We start from the raw sequence: 17,341 nt of genomic DNA, 5'->3' as shown, positions 1-17,341 counted from the left end.
TGTGTGTGGGGCCAGAACACGTGTGTACATGTGTGTGGGACAGAACATGTGTGTACGTGTGTGTGTGGGGCCAGAACACGTGTGTACATGTGTGTGTGAGACCAGAACAGGTGTGTGTGTGGGGCCAGAACATGTGTGTATGTGTGTGGGGGGGGGCAGAACATGTGTGCACGTGTGTGTGTGGGGCCAGAACACGTGTGAACGTGTGGGGGGGGGGCAGAACACGTGTGTACGTGTGTGTGGGGGGCCAGAACATGTGTGTATGTGTGTGTTTGAGGCCAGAACACGCATGTAGTGTGTGTGTGGGGCCAGAACAGGTGTGTATGTGTGTGTGGGGGGGGCCAGAACATGTGTGTACGTGTGTGTGTGGGGACAGAACATGTGTGCATGTGTGTGGGGGGCCAGGAACACGTGTGTACGTGTGTGTGGGGCCAGAACACGTGCGTACGTGTGTGTGGGGGGGGCCAGAACATGTGTGTATGTGTGTGTGTGGGGCCAGAACAGGTGTGTATGTGGGGCCAGAACATGTGTATATGTGTGTGTGGGGGGCCAGAACATGTGTGTACGTGTGTGGGGGGCCAGAACACGTGTGTACGTGTGGGGCCAGAACATGTGTATATGTGTGTGGGGGGGCCAGAACATGTGTGTACAAGTGTGTGTGGGGCCAGAACATGTGTGTACGTGTGTGTGGGGCCAGAACACGTGTGTGTGGGGGGCCAGAACACGTGTGTACACGTGTGTGTGGGGCAGGGCACATGCATGTGGGGCCAGAACATGTGTGTGGCATTAGGACACGCATGTACAGGTGTGGGGCAGGTAGCAGTGGGGCCACATAATGTGACAGTCTGGGACACGCGTGCAGGGCCAGGACACGCGTGTGACACACGTGCGACAGTCTGGGCGACGCCTGCAGTCTCTGCACCACCAAAAATCAGCACTTCCATCCCCTCCCATCCCCATTTTCCCCTTTTCCACCCAAATTTCCCTTTGCTTTTCCCCTCTTTCCCCCAAATTTCGCTCTCTCTCTCCAACCCGACGCCCAAAGTGCAAAAACAACCAGTTTTTAATACTGCATAACGTGGTTTTTTTTTCCCTTTTTTGCGTGTTTTTGTTTTTTTTTTTTTCTTTTTGCACACAATCTCAGATGCAGACCCCCCTCGTGACACAGAGAGACGGGCGACTTTTGGGGCTGAAAGTGGGGAAAAAGGGCAAAATGAAGCGAGGGCAGCATCAGAGCGGTGACACTCAGCAGAAATCCAAGAGATTTGGGGTCTGAAATTATCATTTTTTTTTTCCCTTCTCCTCGTGGAATCATAAAAATAGAGAAAACCACCCCCAAAAATATCAGTACTGAGAAGCAGCTCAGCGCGACCCCAACCAAAGAGATTTTGGGTTAAAAACCGCAGAAATCAGCACTGCGAGCTGCGAGGGAAGCGTTGGGAACGCAGACCCCAATCTCAAACCCCCCCCGTTCCCCCCCGCCCCCCAGGCTGATTTTTGGGGTGAAATCAACGCGTTTCGGCACCGTTGGGAAGCGGGGACGTACTCTGCAGCGGGAGGATGACCATGGAGGGCGGCCATGGAGCTCTGTGCTCTTCCTCCTCCTCCTCCTCTTCTTCCTCCTCCCGGGGGGCGGTGGGGGGGGGTGGGCAGCAGCGGGGGCAGCCGGAGGGCTGGGGGTCCCGGGGGTCTCTTCCATAGGGGCGCATGGCACCGCTGTGCTGCGCAGGGCGCTCACGGAGCCAGGCCCAGTGCGAGGGGTCGGAGGCCATGATCTGAAAATTGGGGGGGGGGAAAAAATGAGGGGATTTGGGTAAAAATGGGGGGAGAGGGGGATGAGGGGTCCGGGGATAAATAGGGGAGAGATGAAGGGTTAATGGGGGGGGGTTAATGGGGGGCAAGGGGGGAGATGAAGGGTTAATTGGGGGTAGGGGGGTTATTGGGGGCATGGGGAGGAGGGAGGGGTTGGGGGGATTAATGGAGGGCAAAGGGGGGGGGATGAGGAGTTAATAGGATGGGGGGGTGAGGAATTGGGGGTTAATGGGGGGGACAGGGGGAGATGAGGGGTTAATGGGGTGGGGGGTGAGGAATTGGGGGGTTAATGGGGCGGACATGAAGGGTTAATGGGGTGGGGGGGTGAGGAATTGGGGGTTAATGGGGGGGACAGGGGGAGATGAGGGTTAATGGGGTGGGGGGTGAGGAATTGGGGGGTTAATGGGGGGACAGGGGGAGATGAGGGGTTAATGGGGTGGGAGGGTGAGGAATTGGGGGGTTAGTGGGGGGGACGGGGGGAGATGAGGAGTTAATGGGGTGGGGGGGTGAGGAATTGGGGGGTTAATTGGGGGGGACGGGGGGAGATGAGGGGTTAATGGGGTGGGGGGGTGAGGAATTGGGGGGGTTAATTGGGGGAGATGAGGGGTTAATGGGGTGGGGGGGTGAGGAATTGGGGGTTAATGGGGGGGACATGAGGGGGGGAGATGAGGGGTTAATGGGGTGGGGGGGTGAGGAATTGGGGGTTAATGGGGGGGACGGGGGGAGATGAGGGGTTAATGGGGTGGGGGGGGTGAGGAATTGGGGGGTTAATGGGGGGACGGGGAAATGAGGGGTTAATGGGGTGGGGGGTGAGGAATTGGGGAGTTAATTGGGGGGATGGGGGGAGATGAGGGGTTAATGGGGTGGGAGGGTGAAAAATTGGGGGGTTAATGGGGGGGAGATGAGGGGTTAATGGGGTGGGGGGGTGAGGAATTGGGGGGTTAATGGGGGGGACATGAGGGGGGGAGATGAGGGGTTAATGGGGTGGGGGGTGAGGAATTGGGGGGTTAATGGGGGGACGTGAGGGGTTAATGGGGTGGGAGGGTGAGGAATTGGGGGGTTAATTGGGGGGAGATGAGGGGTTAATGGGGTGGGGGGCGTGAGGATTTGGAGGGTTAATGGGGGATGAGGGGGGAGATGAGGGGTTAATGGGGTGGGGGGTGAGGAATTGGGGGGTTAATATGGGGGACATGAGGGGTTAATGGGGTGGGGGGTTGAGGAATTGGGGGTTAATGGGGGGATGAGGAATTGGGGGTTAATGGGGGATGAGGAATTGGGGGGTTAATGGGGGGAGATGAGGGGTTAATGGGACAGGGGGTGAGGAATTGGGGGCTTAATGGGAGGGGTGGGGGGGAGATGAGGGGTTAATGGGGTGGGGGGGTGAGGAATTGGGGGGTTAAAGGGGTGTAGGGAGGTTAATGGGGGGGATAGGAGGCTCAATGGGGCAGGAGCGATGTGGGGTCACCGCAGCTGTCCTTGTTTTGCATCAAGGGTGAGAGTTTGGCAGCAGAGCCCCAAAACGTCACTTTTTAGACTTGAAACTGAGCTCGGCTCCCCCCCCCCGCCCCCCCCAGAATCGGATAAGGAAGGAGAAGCGCGTTCCAAAACCCAGCATTTTGGGTCTGGATGGGAAACGCCATCTGAAAGCGGGGGGCCGAGCGCTGACAGCACGGAGCTCGAGCTCCATCTCCTCTCCATTCCCACCCACCCGGAAGGGATTCGGGGTTGGAAACGAGGGGGATTTTGGGGTGAAATGAGGGGATTTTGGGGCTGACCTCGTCGCAGCAGTGCCTGCTGACTGCAGCCCTGTATCTCATGCGGGCCCAGAGGCGATCGCGGCGGCGGAGGAAGCGAGGGAAGAGGCGACGCCAACCCCGGCCCAGAGCCCAGGGGAAGATCTCGTATTTGTGCTCCTCCTCGTCCTCCTCCATGTCGTTGGCCAGGTATCTGGGGGGACCCCAAAATTCGACTCCGGATTGGGGGGGGGAACCCCAAGAGCCCGCCCTCAAATTTGAGGGGAAAGAGGGAAATCCCCAAAGGACCCCAAATAGGGTGGAGGGGAGGAGCTCCAACTCCTAATTTGGGTGGTGGGACCCCTAAAAACCAATTTGGGGGGGGACACCCCCAAGCCTCCATCACAGATGTGGGGGGGAGACACCCCCAAAGCTGACCCCAAAATGAAGGGTGGACACCCCTGAGCCCCCAGCCCCAAATTCAGGGGGGGGGATGCCCCCAAATCACCCCAAAATGAAGGGTGGACACCCCTGAGCCCCCAGCCCCAAATTTGAGGGGAAAGAGGGAAATCCCCAAAGGACCCCAAATAGGGTGGAGGGGAGGAGCTCCAACTCCTAATTTGGGTGTGGGGACCCCTAAAAAGCAATTTGGGGGGGACACCCCCAAGCCTCCATCACAGATGTGGGGGGGAGACACCCCAAAGCTGACCCCAAAGTGAAGGGTGGACACCCCTGAGCCCCCAACCCCAAATTGAGGGGGGGATGCCCCCAAATCACCCCAAAATGAAGGGTGGACACCCCTGAGCCCCCAGCCCCAAATTGAGGGGGGGACGCCCCAAACCTGACCCAAAATGAAGGGTGGACACCCCTGAGCCCCCAACCCAAATTGAGGGGAGGATGCCCCCAAATCACCCAAAATGAAGGGTGGACACCCCTGAGCCCCCAGCCCCAAATTGAGGGGGGGATGCCCCCAAATCACCCCAAAATGAAGGGTGGACACCCCTGAGTCCCCAGCCCCAAATTTGAGGGGAAAGAGGGAAATCCCCAAAGGACCCCAAATAGGGTGGAGGGAAGGAGCTCCAACTCCTAATTTGGGTGGTGGGACCCCTAAAAACCAATTTGGGGGGGGGCACCCCCAAGCCTCCATCACAGATGTGGGGGGGAGACACCCCCAAAGCTGACCCCAAAATGAAGGGTGGACACCCCTGAGCCCCCAGCCCCAAATTGAGGGGGGGATGCCCCCAAATCACCCCAAAATGAAGGGTGGACACCCCTGAGACCCCAGCCCCAAATTGAGGGGGAGACACCCCCAAACCTGACCCCAAAATGAAGGGTGGACACCCCTGAGCCCCCAGCCCCAAATTGAGGGGAGGGATGCCCCCAAATCCCCACCCAGCCCCTAATTGAGAAGGGAGAGACCCCCAAACCCCACTCCAAATTGAGGGGGGGGACACCCCCAAAACCCATCCAGCCCCAAATTGGGGGGGACACCCCCAAAACCCACCACCAAACTGAGGGGGGGGGACACACCCCCACCCCCACATTTTGCAGCCACCCCTCTTAGAAAGCAAGCACAGAACCCCAGGATCCATTCAGACCGAGGTTAACCCCCCCCTCCCCGTAATTTTCTGAGCCTGATTAATTAACGAGCGCCTCGTTAGGAGCCCGCTAATTAACGAGGGCTGTGTGAAGGAGCAGCACGTACAGCGCGGTGAAGAGGTTGATGCGGCTGTATTCACTGGTGGGCAGCGCGGCGCGCTTGAAGTACGTCAGCACCATGGCCAATAAGTACTGAAAAAAAAAGAGCAAAACTCCACCAAATAAAGCACAGATTCGGGCCAAAAAAAGGGAAAAATGGTTAAAAAGGAACCTGGGCGTTTCTACCTTATCAGAAATCCTATAGCAGACATCTGTGGAGAGGAACTCCTGCACCACGCTGTCCTCTGGAGGGGGAAACGACAGCGGAGTTATGGGATAATTTGTCAGGTGTTTTTTTGTGTTTTTTTTTTTAGGTAAATGGTGAAAAATGGTGAATTTTTACCATTTTGGGGATCGGATTTGGTGTAAATGGCGGAAAAAAATGGTGATTTTTGGTGGTTTTGGGGTGGTTTTGGTGCTTACCCAGCAGGGCAAAGAAGGCCTCGCGCTCGTGGCGGTGCAAATGGAGGCTCCTGGGGGGGTCCCGGGGGGGTCTTTGGGTGCCTGGTTGGGGTGGGGTGGAGGGGGGGTCCTTTGTGGTGCCCTGGGGAGAAGGGGGGGGGGGAAAAAACAGATCCTTGAAGCCCCCCCCTAAATTGAGCAAAATACCCCCGGATCCTGATGAAGAAAATCTGACCCCCCCCCCCCCCCCAAAAAAAAGAAAAAAGAAACAAACAGGAAACCTCCAAACCCAGAGCCCCCCCCCAGTTTGACACCCAAATTGAGGCCCCCCCAAGCCCCCACTTTGACACCCCAAACCCATCCCCCCTCCCCCTCCACACACTTTAACACCCCAAATCCTAAACCCCAAACCAGACCCCCCCCCAGCACCAAAACGCCCCAATTCCATCCCCGCGACCCCAGAACCCCCCCAAAAAACACCCAGAACCCCCCAAGCCCCAAACTGAGACCCCCCCCACTTCACCCCCTCCATTACCCCCCCAAGTTTTGTCCTCCCCCTAATTTCACCCCCTCCCTCCAACCCCAATTTCCCTCTCCCCCTCAAATTCGTCCCCCCCCTTTCACCCCCCATTTCACCCCATTAATTACACTCTCCCCCAGTTCCCCCCCTCCCCCAATCTCATTCCCATCCCCCTCATTTCATCCTCTCCTCTCCCCCCAGTTTTGCTCCCACCCCCAATTTCTCCCTCATTTCCCCCCCTGCCCCCCCAGTTTCCACCCCACCTCCCCTCCCCCATTTTGTCCCTTTCCCCCCTTATTTTACCCCATTTTCCCCCAAAACTTGGCATCACCATCTATACCCCCACCAACAATGGACACCCCCCCCCTCCCCAGTCAGCCCTAAGGAGCTCAACACCCATTAAAACCCCCTAAAATGCCTCAAAATGCACCTGAGGAGGACATTTAAGGTGAAAAAGGCAACATTTATACACATATTTGTAGCAAAAAGTGAAAGGATCCAAAGTGCTGCGAAGGCGGAGCTGAGATCTGTGCTTCCAAAGGGATAAAATCTGCTTTCAGACACTTAAATCTGCGTTAAAAGGAAGGAATTCAGTTAAAATGAAGGAACTTGGTTACAAAGAAGGAGTTAAAAAAAGTATTAATGCTGAAATTGAGATGTTTTCATATTAGAAGGGGATGTCAACCTCAGAAGGATCCAAAGGGCCCTGATTGATGCCATCCGTTGGGTGCAGGAGCTGAAAAAAAGCAAAAAAAGGATAAATAAAGCACTTAAGTTTGGTTTTATTGGTTGAGATGGGGATAAGGAAATGTAATTATTGACACTGAAGAAGCAAAGAGGTAAAAACCAACGCAAAGGGGAGAAATGATAACCAATAAAAGAGCCACTATTGGGGTTGAAGTGCTGAAAAGAAAACTTTTCTCCTTCGTAGGAGGGGAATTTCCTCCATTTGTGACTATAAAAAGGGGAAAGTGACCAAAAATCTGCAGGTTTCCTCCTTTTTCCACTCAAATAAACGAGGTGTCCACCGCCCTCGTGAGAGTGGGCAAAAAGAGTGAAAAATCCACCAAAAGCTGAGAAAAAAAAAGTGAGAAAATCAGAGTTTGGGGTCCTTATTTCAGAGCACTGCTGAGGGGCCCTCGCTGCTCGCTGGAAGAATTTTCCTGAGAGAAAATAGGGGTTATTTGCACATAATTTCACATTTCCAGACAGAAAACGGGGAGAAAGGACTAATTTCCCATATTTTACGATTTCTGATAGGAAAAGGGGAAAAAAGGCATTATTTCCACATAATTCACAGTTTCTGGCAGAAAATGAAGCAAAAAAAAGCGTTATTTTCCCACAATTGACAGAAAATGACAGGAAAAAAAGCATAATTTCCACAAAAATTACGTTTCCTAACAGAAAAAGAAATAAAACTACAGTATTATTTCTTCCCCCTCACAGAGCAGTGCCGTTTCTCACCCTTTTCACCCCCAAATCCCACTCAAAAACACCACAAAAAGGCTCCAATGACTCCTTCCACCCCCAAAAGGGCACTGAGGGAACTTTACCTCGTGACGACCCATTTTTTCCCTCAGAAAACGGAGGAAAAAAAGCCAATTTTCCTCAGAGCCACACAGAAACTCCCAGCCGCCCTTCCCGCCTTTTTCCACCCCCCGCCCTCTCCTCAGCGCGGTGGGCGGGACGATAGTTAGCCCCGCCCCCTCAGTGAGCACCACCTTCTATTGACCTCTTGCCCGCCTCGGCGACCAATCAGAAGCGCGGAAAAGTGAAGCCACCTGCTCTACCCCTCCGCCTCACGCTTTGCTGTCTGTCAAACGTGTGAAGGTGGGACGTGAGGGTGGTGACAACCAATCAAAAGCAAGAGGGAAAGCGAGGGCATTTCTGATAGGCTGAGCTCCGCGCGGGCGGGCCAATCAGAGCGAGACACCGGACTCTGTGCGTTGCTGCCCCTTCGTGCGAGGCAGTTCGGACCGTACCAAGTGCGGGAACGGAGCGGGGGGGAACTGTTGGATTTGTGCGGGGAGTGCGGAGCTTTTACCGCCGTAACACTGCAGGGGAGGAACTGCGGAGATATCCGTATAATCGTAGAGAACATCTGGGAGGCAGGAGTTGTATGGGAGGGGAACGGAGAGAGGAAGTGAAATTTGGGTTCCCCTGTATTAGAGGAGGAATGGTGCGGTCCGACCGGAAGTGAGGTGTCGCGCTCCGAGGGACTTCCGGTGATGGAGGAACGGCCCTGAAGGAGGGCGCGCAGCGGCGGAGGGGCGGGCGGCGGAGTTTGGGTCTGGGGGGGAAGCGGTTCTGAGGGTCGTTTGGGGGGGGCGGCGGTCCTGAGGGTCTGAACAGGTGGGGGTGGGGCTGAGGGAGGGGGAGGGGTTCGTTTGGGTTCTGTAGTTCAGCCCCATTTTTTGCCCCTTTTTTGCCCCCTTTTTTGCCCCCCAGCCCCATTTTTTGCCTCGTTTTGATCCCAAACCTCCCTGACCCCGCTCGCTTTGTCCCTCTGAGTTTCCTTTCCCCCCCCCTTCTGTCCCACTGCCCCATTTTCTGTCTCATTCCCACACTCTCGCCCCCGTTCTGGTGCAGCTCAGCCCCCAGCGATGCTTTTCCCCCCCCCCTTCCCCCCCCCCACTTGGGGTCCTTTGGCCCTTGCTCTGACACTCGGCCTTCATTTCTCCCCCCACAGCTCCTCCACTCCCCCTCCTGTGTGCTGCAGGAGATGGCGGTGAGCACATGGGGGGGGGGGGGGGCTGTGGTGGAGGAGGAGGCAGTATTATGGGATGTAGGCCCTGTCAGGAGCTCAGTTCTATGGGAGCGGGGCGGTGTCACGGATTTGAAGGGTTTGTTTGAGCTTTGAGGACCTGAATTCAATGGGAAAGAGGCAGTAGGAGTGAATTCCACGTTCATTTAGCTCTGAGGGGTTAAACTTCGTAGGGGCGGGGGGGGTGTGATGGATTTTAAGGGTTGACCCCATCTGCAAGGACCTGAATTTTATGGGAATGGGATAACAGAACTGGGCTTAGGGGTCAAATCCACCTGTAAGGACCTGAATCCTACGGCAGTGGGGTGATGGAATTGGGCTTAAAGCTTTATTCCACCTGCAAGGACCTAAATCCTATGGGGGTATGACAGCAAACTGGGTTTCAGGATTCATTTCACCAGGAAGGACCTGAATCCAATTGGAATGGGGCAAGACCACTGTGTTTCAAGGCGTTTTTCACCAATTTAGGGCTGGGTTCCAGCAGCACAGAGCAGCACAGCGGGGTTTTAAGGGCTTTCTCCCCCCTCTAAGTGCTCTGAGGTCCCCGTTTGGGGTCCTCACGTCCCCCCCTCTCCCCCGCAGCGCCTGGCAGACCGCCTGTGGCTCGTTTTCTGGGAGAGCAGCCTGGCCTTCTTCTTCTTCCTGACCGACCTGCGCCTTGATTTTGTGGCTCAGCTCGCCCTGCTCTCCTTCCTCAAATGCCTTCGCTGCGTGGCTGACAACTACGAGGGCGTTGTGAGTGCTCAGCCCTAAACCCCCCCCCCACAAAAAAAACACCCCCAAAAATGTTCATTCGGGGGCAGACTCGCCCTCTATCCCCATTTCTCATAGGTGAGAAGACGTTACTTCTCCAAGTTCTTGCGTTTCTGCTTCGTCTGTGAGTCAAAGCTTCGGGGTCCCATCCCATAATAAGCGCCAGGGCCGCGTCTTTCCCCTTGGGTTTGGGGTTTGTTGTGCACCCCCAGCTGGTTGGCGGAGAGAATCTGGGGCTGAGTTTGCATGGGGCAGCCAGGCTCGCGGGTTCATTATTCTAATGAGCGCTCGGCGCTTAATTAGCGGGGTTGTATGGGGATGTGGTGGGGGGGGGTTAACGAGCTGTGGGGACTGAGTGTGACCCCGAATTCAGCGTGAGTGCGTTTTAAGGCTGTCTTTCACTTCTGGGAGTCTGAGCTATGCGAGGACGAGGCAACGCTGCGGATTTTAAGGGCTCTTTCCACCTCTTAGGGCTACAAGAGGAACGGGGCAAAATCTCTGGATTTTAGGGCTTTTTCCCACCTCTTTGGGGCTCATCTCCCACGGGGTTGGGGCAGCCTTTCCATCCGCGGGTTTCTCCCTTCTCTCTTTCAGCCTTCCTGCTTTTGCTGATGGTGGTCAACGCGTACCTGACCATGTCCCACCGCTCCCTCAGCAACCAAACTCCGTTCCAGATCTTCTTTTACTTCGAGGTACCGTCCTCCTCCTCCTCATGCAGGGGGCGGAATCCCCCATAGGGCGGACAGACAGACAGTCTGTGTGTCCCCCTCCCTTCCCCAGCACTTCATCCTGTTGTTCGCGGCGATCACCACCATCTCCAGTTACATCCAGGACCGCAAGGAGAACTTTGGAGTCCCGCAGCAGAACAGAGACTTCTCCGAGCTCTGCTTCCCCGTCATCGACAGTGCGAGGCCCCGTTTTCCTCTTTTTTCAACCCATTTTGGGCTCCTGGGGGGGGGGGGGGGGGTCGCTGCGGGCCAAGCGCCGCTCGTTGCGTCGCCACCGAGGTCGGCGAAGGCTCCGTGCAAAGGAGGGTCAGAAAGAGGTGTTGGGGGTTCAGAACGTCTCAGCTTTGGGGATTTGGGTTCTGCTTGAGCTCAGCGTGGAGGGTTTGGGGATTTGGTTGAGCCCAGCGCTGAGGATTTGGGGTTTAGCTGGGGTTTGTCCAACCCCAGCGCTCGGCGCTGTGGTTGCCCACGAGCCAACTTCTCCCATCCTCATCTCAAAAAAGGACGTTTTGAGCCCCTCTGAGCTCCCATTGCCCCCCAAGAATGGCACCCAACGTGGTTTTTATCCCCCCCCCCAGGTTTCTCCAGGCTTCTCCTCTACGTGGGATTCATAGTCAGTATGATCGAAGTCCGCACCTTCCCCTCTTTGCCGCCCACCCCGCATACCTGACCATGACGTGAGTTCCTTTTGGGACCTCGTTTTCCTCCAATTTTTCCCAAATTTGGGTTCTTAGGGGGTCACTGTGACCAATCGCAGCTCGATGTGTCACCGCTAAGGTTGCTTTAGCGCTCTGTTGGCGGCCAACGCGACAGCTGGGAGGTGGAAGGAAGGGCTCCGGAGTTGTTTGGGGTTCAGAAAGTCACAGCTTTTGGGGTTTTGTTGGTTTTGGGGGCTGTTTCTGCCGCGTTCACCACCCCAACGGCCCCGAGTTTCCTTCCAGGGAGTTCAAGCAAGCAGCAGTGGATCTCTTCACGTGGTACCGCGCCGATCGCAACGGCAACACGCTGTGAGTTGCGCCATAAACGCTCCTTCCTCCCCGTTTTTGGGGTCTTGGAGGTGACATCTGTGCTTTTCGAGTGGATCCACCTCGGGATAAAGCAAAACCGGGGGGGAATGTGGCTCATTTTGCCCCCAAAAGGGGTTGGGAAGAGCCAAAAGGGGTTGGGAAGAGCCTGCGGGCGGGGGAAAGGATTGTGGATATCCCTAAGCCTGAGCAGAAGTTTGGGTTGAGCCGAAAGAAAGCGAGGGGTTCCGGGTTCAGTCGGCTTCGTGCTGAGAGGTGGGATCCAACTTCAGGCAAGTTGAAGCGAAATCTGAGGGAAGCGGCTCGTTTGTGACCCCCCAAAAATGGGCTGGGAGGACTTGGTAGGTAGAGGAGGTTTATGGACGTCTTGAAACGTAATTAAAAGCTTTTATTAGTTTTAAAAACGGCGGGTTGTGGCGAGGAGGAAACGTGCTGTTGGCTTTGTTGGTTTCTTTTGAGGAGTGGGATCTGCCTCGAGGTGAGCGGAGCCGGGTTTGGGGGAAATGGTTCATTTCTGTCCCAAAAAAATGGGTTGGGAAGAACTTACGGGTAGAGAAGAAGGTTCTGGGTATCCCCAAACCTGACCGAACCAAAAACCTGGGGGGTAAACGGCTCATTTTTGCCTCAAGAATGGGCTGGGAAGACTTAATAGATAGAGAAGGTTCTGGTTGTCCTTAAATCTGACTGACGATGTGATGGAACAAAAAAACGACGGGTGAGAGGGAGGAGGGAGAGCCTCAGGGCCGTCCTCATCGCCCCTATGGGACGTGGCGGGGGGGAGGGGGGGGATTTTACCCCATAATTCCATCCCACGCAGCCTCCCCGGTGCCACCCTGGAGGAGCTGCCGGCCGAGGACAACGGCTGCATCATCTGCCGCGAGGAGATGGGGACGGAGGTGACGGCTCTGCCGTGCTGCCACGTCTTCCACACCAGGTTTGGGTTGAAATCGCATCGTTTTGGGGTTGTGGAGAGAGGAGGGATGATGGATTCTGTCTTTTTTTTTCCTCCCGTAGCTGCCTGCGGTCGTGGTTCCAGCGCCAGTGGACGTGTCCCATGTGTCGGATGCCCGTCCAGCGCGTGTCCTACCCTGAGCTGATGCCCCCCGACCCTCCAGTGCAGCCCCCCGACCCTCCATCGCGGCCTTCGACGCCACCGCAGAGCTCTCCGGATCCTGAGCCCCAAGAGTGTGAGCACCCGAAAACCCCTCCAAAAAAAAAAAAAGATTCAGTTTTCTTTCATTGCGTCCCAAAATCTTGGTGTTTTTTTTTTTTTTCTCTCCCCTATTTCTCCTCTCCCCCCTATTTCTTCAGCCTCTGGACTATGAGTATCCGACCCCCCCCCCCAAAACACCCCAAAAATACCACGGAGGTTTTGTCACAGCTGCTCCCAAAATGTTGGGGCAGCGTCTTTTTCCTTACACCTCAATGGGGAGCAACTGAACGCCACGGAACTGTAGATTTCCTTTCAAGGTGCCCCCAAAAAAGTGGGATTTTCACCCATGTTCAGGCTGAGCTCCTCCAGGTGTTGCCTGGTGTTGGGTGTGGGATTTCCGTCAGCTGTAGGATGGGGGCTCTGGGGGGGAGGGGGGGGGGCGTGGGCTCCCTTTGGGGGCTCTGAGGGGGGCTGTGAGGGGGGGACCGTGGGCTCCCTTTGGGGGCTCTTAGGGGGGGCTGTGGGCTCCCTTTGGGGGCTCTGAGGGGGGCCATGGGCTCCCTTTGGGGGCTCTGGGGGGGGCTGTGGGTCCCCTTTGGGGGCTCCCGGGGGGGGGGGCTGTGGGCTCCCTTTGGGGGCTGGGGAGGGGGGGGCTGTGGGCTCCCTTTGGGGGCTGTGGGGGGGGCTGTGGGCTCCTGGGGGCTCGAGGGGGGCTGTGGGCTCCCTTTGGGGCTCTGAGGGGGGCTGTGGGCTCCCTTGGGGGCTTTGAGGGGGCGTGGGCTCCCTTTGGGGGCTTTGAGGGGGGCTGTGGGCTCCCTTTGGGGGCTGTGGGGGGGGGCTGTGGGCTCCCTTTGGGGGCTGTGGGGGGGGGCTGTGGGCTCCCTTTGGGGGCTCTGGGGGGGGGGCTGTGGGCTCCCTTTGGGGGCTGTGGGCTCCCTTTGGGGCTCTGATCTCTCAGCTTTGCAGTTCCGTCATGCCCCACATTTGAGGCTTTCTTTAAGGAAAAAAAGATCCTTATGATCGTGGGTGGGAACCCTCCCCTCCAATACCTGTAGCCAGCGCTCCTTCGGATGTTAATGATTACCATCCCTCTGCCGTCCTTCTCAGGGTATCCCTCTGATGAGGAGGAGGAGGAGGAGGAGGAAGAGGAGGAAGAAGAGGAGCAGCCATCAACCGAAACTCTGACCCAGGAAATGATTCAGCGCTACCGGGAACTTTACACCCGCTTCGAGGGTGAGAAGATCGCCGCGTGGCTGCTGCGCTGCTGGGACAACGACGCCGATTCCGTTCACTTGGAAGGCAGGAATCTCCGCCTCTTGGGATCTCTGTCAAACGAGTCGTCTGTGGACTGCATGATCTGCAGAAGGGAAGACCGAAGCTTCACCCTGTGGAAGCGAATGCTGAGCGCCGTCAGGCAGCGCTATCGCTACCAGGGATACGTAATGCCCCGCCTGCGTGCCTGGTTCACCTTAGATGAGGCCGTCCGGTACCTACGGGAGCTGGCGCTGGCGGAGATGCTGTACGACGAATCCTTCGACCCCAACGACCCCGATGCCAACAGCTGCCCCGACAGCATCAAATGCACGCCCATGATATGGTGGCATCTCAGCAACAGCGCGCCGCCCGAATTCGTCAGCACGGTGACGGCCATGCAGTGCACGTGCCACAACTCGATCTCTGTGAGGCTCCTGTGTTGTTTCCTAAGAGAATACGATAAAAAAGTCACGTCTCCTCAAAGGGAGTGCTTCGCTCTGGTGCGGGCGTTGGCTGAAGAAGTGAAAAAGCTGTCCAGGGAGGTCCAGCAGCTTAAAAAATCCAAGCTTTGCTCCTCGTCCTCGCCACTCGACGAGTTGGCTGCGCGAGATGGACAAGATGGATGTCCTTCCGGCTCTGCTCTAGCGCTGGTCGAAGATGGCTGCGTGCCACGCCTCACCTTCTGGTTTTACCTGCGAGATCACGGGGAGAACATGAGGAAGTGGGATGGGAAACCCACCTCGGCCCTGCAGAGAAGGGTGGAAGAGCTGCTGAGGAGGTCCGGCCCCCCCGAGGGCTCCTCCAGGAGAAGGGCTGCAGCCAGGCGCCGCGATGCCTGCGCTTCTCCGTAGGCGTTCCGTATGGAGCGAAGGGGAGGAGCTGTGGTTCCCAAAGTGCTCCGTTGGGTTTGTTGGAAATACCTCGCTGATTTATCAAGGCGGTATCTCTGATAAAGCAGATTTTATTCCTCTTGGCAAGCAGGAGAGCGCACATTTTACAATCTTACATCTTTTATTCCCTGTTACTCGATGCTTATCTCTTTCTCCCCTGGTTCCTCGTTGGCCCAGTGCTTCAGGGTCGCCATCTTCCCGACGCTCAACATAGGGGTACTGGATGAGCATCAATTGTTGCTACCTACGCACATATCTCTAATTAGTTAGCTCCTCGTCTTTGCTCATTCAACACTCGGTCGTTGTTTCCGCACTTCTGCTCGTCGTTGCACAGAGATAAGCTTGGAGGAGGACGGAGGGGAGGATCTTCATGGCTGCCCGTTGCATCCCAGCCTACCCACAGAGCGAGGCAAGCCAGCCCTGCGTAGAGGCCCGTAGCCCTACAGTATGCTTTCTAGTCCTTAATTCTCTACCTATATTATTTGGAACACTTAAAAACTACTGCAGTTCTGCAAGCGAGAATTAATCACCTCATTCAGCAACTCTATTTCTAAAGTACGTTGCTAACGTAGGCGGTGTTTCTACTTTTTCACATCGGCTCTTTGTAAGAACAAGTTCCAAAATACAAACACGTTGTGCTCTGCTTCTTCAGGTCAGTCCCCCCTTTTTAACGTCTAATGCAGAAACAGCGTTCCGTTCCTGCCTGTTCCAGGAGGGGAATGCTTCCTGGCAGAAAATGAGAAGAAATGGTTCTGCTTGCTGATAGAAAATGAGGAAAAGTGATTGATTTCCCTTCCTATTCTACTTCCTGATAGAAAATGAGGAAAAGTGATTGATTTCCCTTCCTATTCCACTTCCTGACAGAAAATGAGAAGAGGTTCTATTTCCCCATAGTTTTTCTTGATAGGAAATGAGGAAAAGTGCTTTTTTTTTTCCCCTCACATCGCGTTTTCTGACAGAAAATAAGGAATGGCTCCAATTTCCCCTCACAGTTTCCCGCAATGGCGCCTCTCGCGCTCTTCCCGCCTTTTTTTCCCGCCCCCTACCTCAGCGCGGTGGGCGGAGCGAGGTTTAGCCCCGCCCCCTCCGCGGGCATCGCCTCCCATTGTCCGCCCGCCCACCCGCTGTCCAATCAAAAGCGAGAAAAAGCGAAGCCACCTGCTCTACCTCTCCGCTCCACGCTTTGCTGTCTGTCAAAACCGTGGAGGCGGGATTTGAGGGGGCTGACAACCAATCAGGGCAGCGAGGGAGAGAAAAGCGGTTGCTGATAGGGCGAGCTCCGCGCGGGCGGGCCAATCAGAGCGAGACACGGGACTCTTTGCGTTACCGCCCCTTCGTGCGAGGCAGTTCGGACCGTACCAAGTGCGGGAACGGAGCGGGGGGAATTGTTGGATTAGTGCGGGGAGTGCGGAGCTTTTACCGCCTTAACACTGCAGAGGAGGAACTGCGGAGATATCCGTATAATCGTAGGGAACATCTGGGAGGCAGGAGTTGTATGGGAGGGGAACGGAGAGAGGAAGTGAAATTTGGGTTCCCCTGTATTAGAGGAGGAATGGTGCGGTCCGACCGGAAGTGAGGTGTCGCGCTCCGAGGGACTTCCGGTGAAGGAGGAGCGGCCCTGAGGAGGGGAAGCGCAGCGGTGGAGGGCGGGGGCCGGGTGAGTGGGGGGGGCTGGAATTGGGTCTGGGGGCTCCGGGGGGCGTGAAGCCAAAGGGGGAGAGGGAGGAGAGCGGGAACGTGTGGGTGTTTTGTGAGGGGGCGGGGAAGGGGGTGAGCGGGGGGAGTTTGGGGTGGGGGGGCTGTGGGGGGGGAGGGGAGGTTTCGGGGGGGTTCTGAGGTGGGGGGGGAGGGGAGGTTTGGGGGGGTTCTGAGATGGGGGGGTGTGGGGTGTTTGGGGGGGAGGTGGGACGTGGGGTGGGGGGAAATGAGGGGTTTTAAGGTGGGGTTGTGTGGGGGGTGGTTTAAGGGGGGGTGTATTGAGGGGAAATTCGTGGGTTGGGGGGCAGTGAGAGATGAAGGGGGGAGTTTGGGGTGGGGGAGAGAGGGGGATGGGGGGATATTGGGGGGTGTGGAGGGGAGGTGGGATGGGGTCGGGGGAAATGAGGGGTTCTAAGGGGGGGCGGGGTCATGGGGGGGTTATTGAGGGGAAATTGGAGGGGTTGGGGGGCACTGAGAGGAGAGGGGAGTGTGGGGTGGGGGGGAGATGGGGGTGTGAGTTGGGTGGGGGGTGGGAGTGGGGGCTCTGGGGGCAGATAGAGGGGTGGGGGGGGGAGTGAGGGGGTTTGGGGCTGTAGGAGGTGTGGGGTTATATCTGGGGGGCGGGGGGGGTTTGTTTGGGGGAGGAATGGGGGGCTTAGGGGGGGTCGGTGTGGGGTTGGGGGCTTGGGGGGGGGTGTGGGGGAGGGGGTTGGTTGGGGGGAGATGTGGGGTGAGATGGGGGGTGGAGGCTGAGAGAGGCAGCCTGAGGATGGGGAGACCCAACGAGGCTCAGATTTGGGGTCAGCCGGTGGGATTTGGTGAATCCAAGGCAAAAAAAAAAACCTCCAGGTTTAACCGAAGAAGCGCTGTTTCACCCCAAGTTTGGTGCCGTGTTGTTGTGTTGGCTTTTT

At 56.6% G+C, this 17,341-nt stretch overlaps 2 protein-coding genes and 1 long non-coding RNA gene across 3 annotated transcripts; 1 reads left to right on the top strand and 2 right to left on the bottom strand.

The window, feature by feature from the left end:
* Nucleotides 1-793: 793 nt before the first annotated feature.
* On the bottom strand, nucleotides 794-5,495 carry LOC146541875 (speedy protein 1-A-like). The gene is made up of 4 exons (XM_085215448.1): nucleotides 5,430-5,495; nucleotides 5,251-5,336; nucleotides 3,588-3,759; nucleotides 794-1,775 (listed from the first exon to the last, which is right to left on the bottom strand). The coding sequence occupies exons 2-4, from the start codon at nucleotides 5,322-5,324 to the stop codon at nucleotides 1,509-1,511; spliced, it is 513 nt and encodes a 170-aa protein (XP_085071574.1). The 5' UTR covers nucleotides 5,325-5,336; nucleotides 5,430-5,495; the 3' UTR covers nucleotides 794-1,508.
* Nucleotides 5,496-5,649: 154 nt separating this feature from the next.
* On the bottom strand, nucleotides 5,650-7,850 carry LOC109365010 (uncharacterized). The gene is made up of 4 exons (XR_014880823.1): nucleotides 7,719-7,850; nucleotides 6,851-6,901; nucleotides 6,596-6,735; nucleotides 5,650-5,787 (listed from the first exon to the last, which is right to left on the bottom strand). It is a non-coding gene; the product is annotated as an uncharacterized LOC109365010 (long non-coding RNA).
* Nucleotides 7,851-8,366: 516 nt separating this feature from the next.
* LOC100539484 (uncharacterized) lies at nucleotides 8,367-15,383 on the top strand. The gene is made up of 11 exons (XM_085215447.1): nucleotides 8,367-8,390; nucleotides 8,855-8,893; nucleotides 9,512-9,664; nucleotides 9,733-9,806; nucleotides 10,277-10,374; nucleotides 10,463-10,586; nucleotides 10,989-11,087; nucleotides 11,352-11,417; nucleotides 12,253-12,369; nucleotides 12,450-12,622; nucleotides 13,696-15,383. The coding sequence occupies exons 2-11, from the start codon at nucleotides 8,888-8,890 to the stop codon at nucleotides 14,691-14,693; spliced, it is 1,908 nt and encodes a 635-aa protein (XP_085071573.1). The 5' UTR covers nucleotides 8,367-8,390; nucleotides 8,855-8,887; the 3' UTR covers nucleotides 14,694-15,383.
* Nucleotides 15,384-17,341: the final 1,958 nt, after the last annotated feature.

This window comes from Meleagris gallopavo, unplaced genomic scaffold, assembly GCF_905368555.1.
Source record: "Meleagris gallopavo unplaced genomic scaffold, MGAL_WU_HG_1.1 scaffold_39, whole genome shotgun sequence".
Classification (NCBI taxonomy): domain Eukaryota; kingdom Metazoa; phylum Chordata; class Aves; order Galliformes; family Phasianidae; genus Meleagris; species Meleagris gallopavo.
The sequence above is the reverse complement of the archived record's forward strand: the minus strand, read 5'-3'. Positions and strand labels throughout refer to the sequence as shown.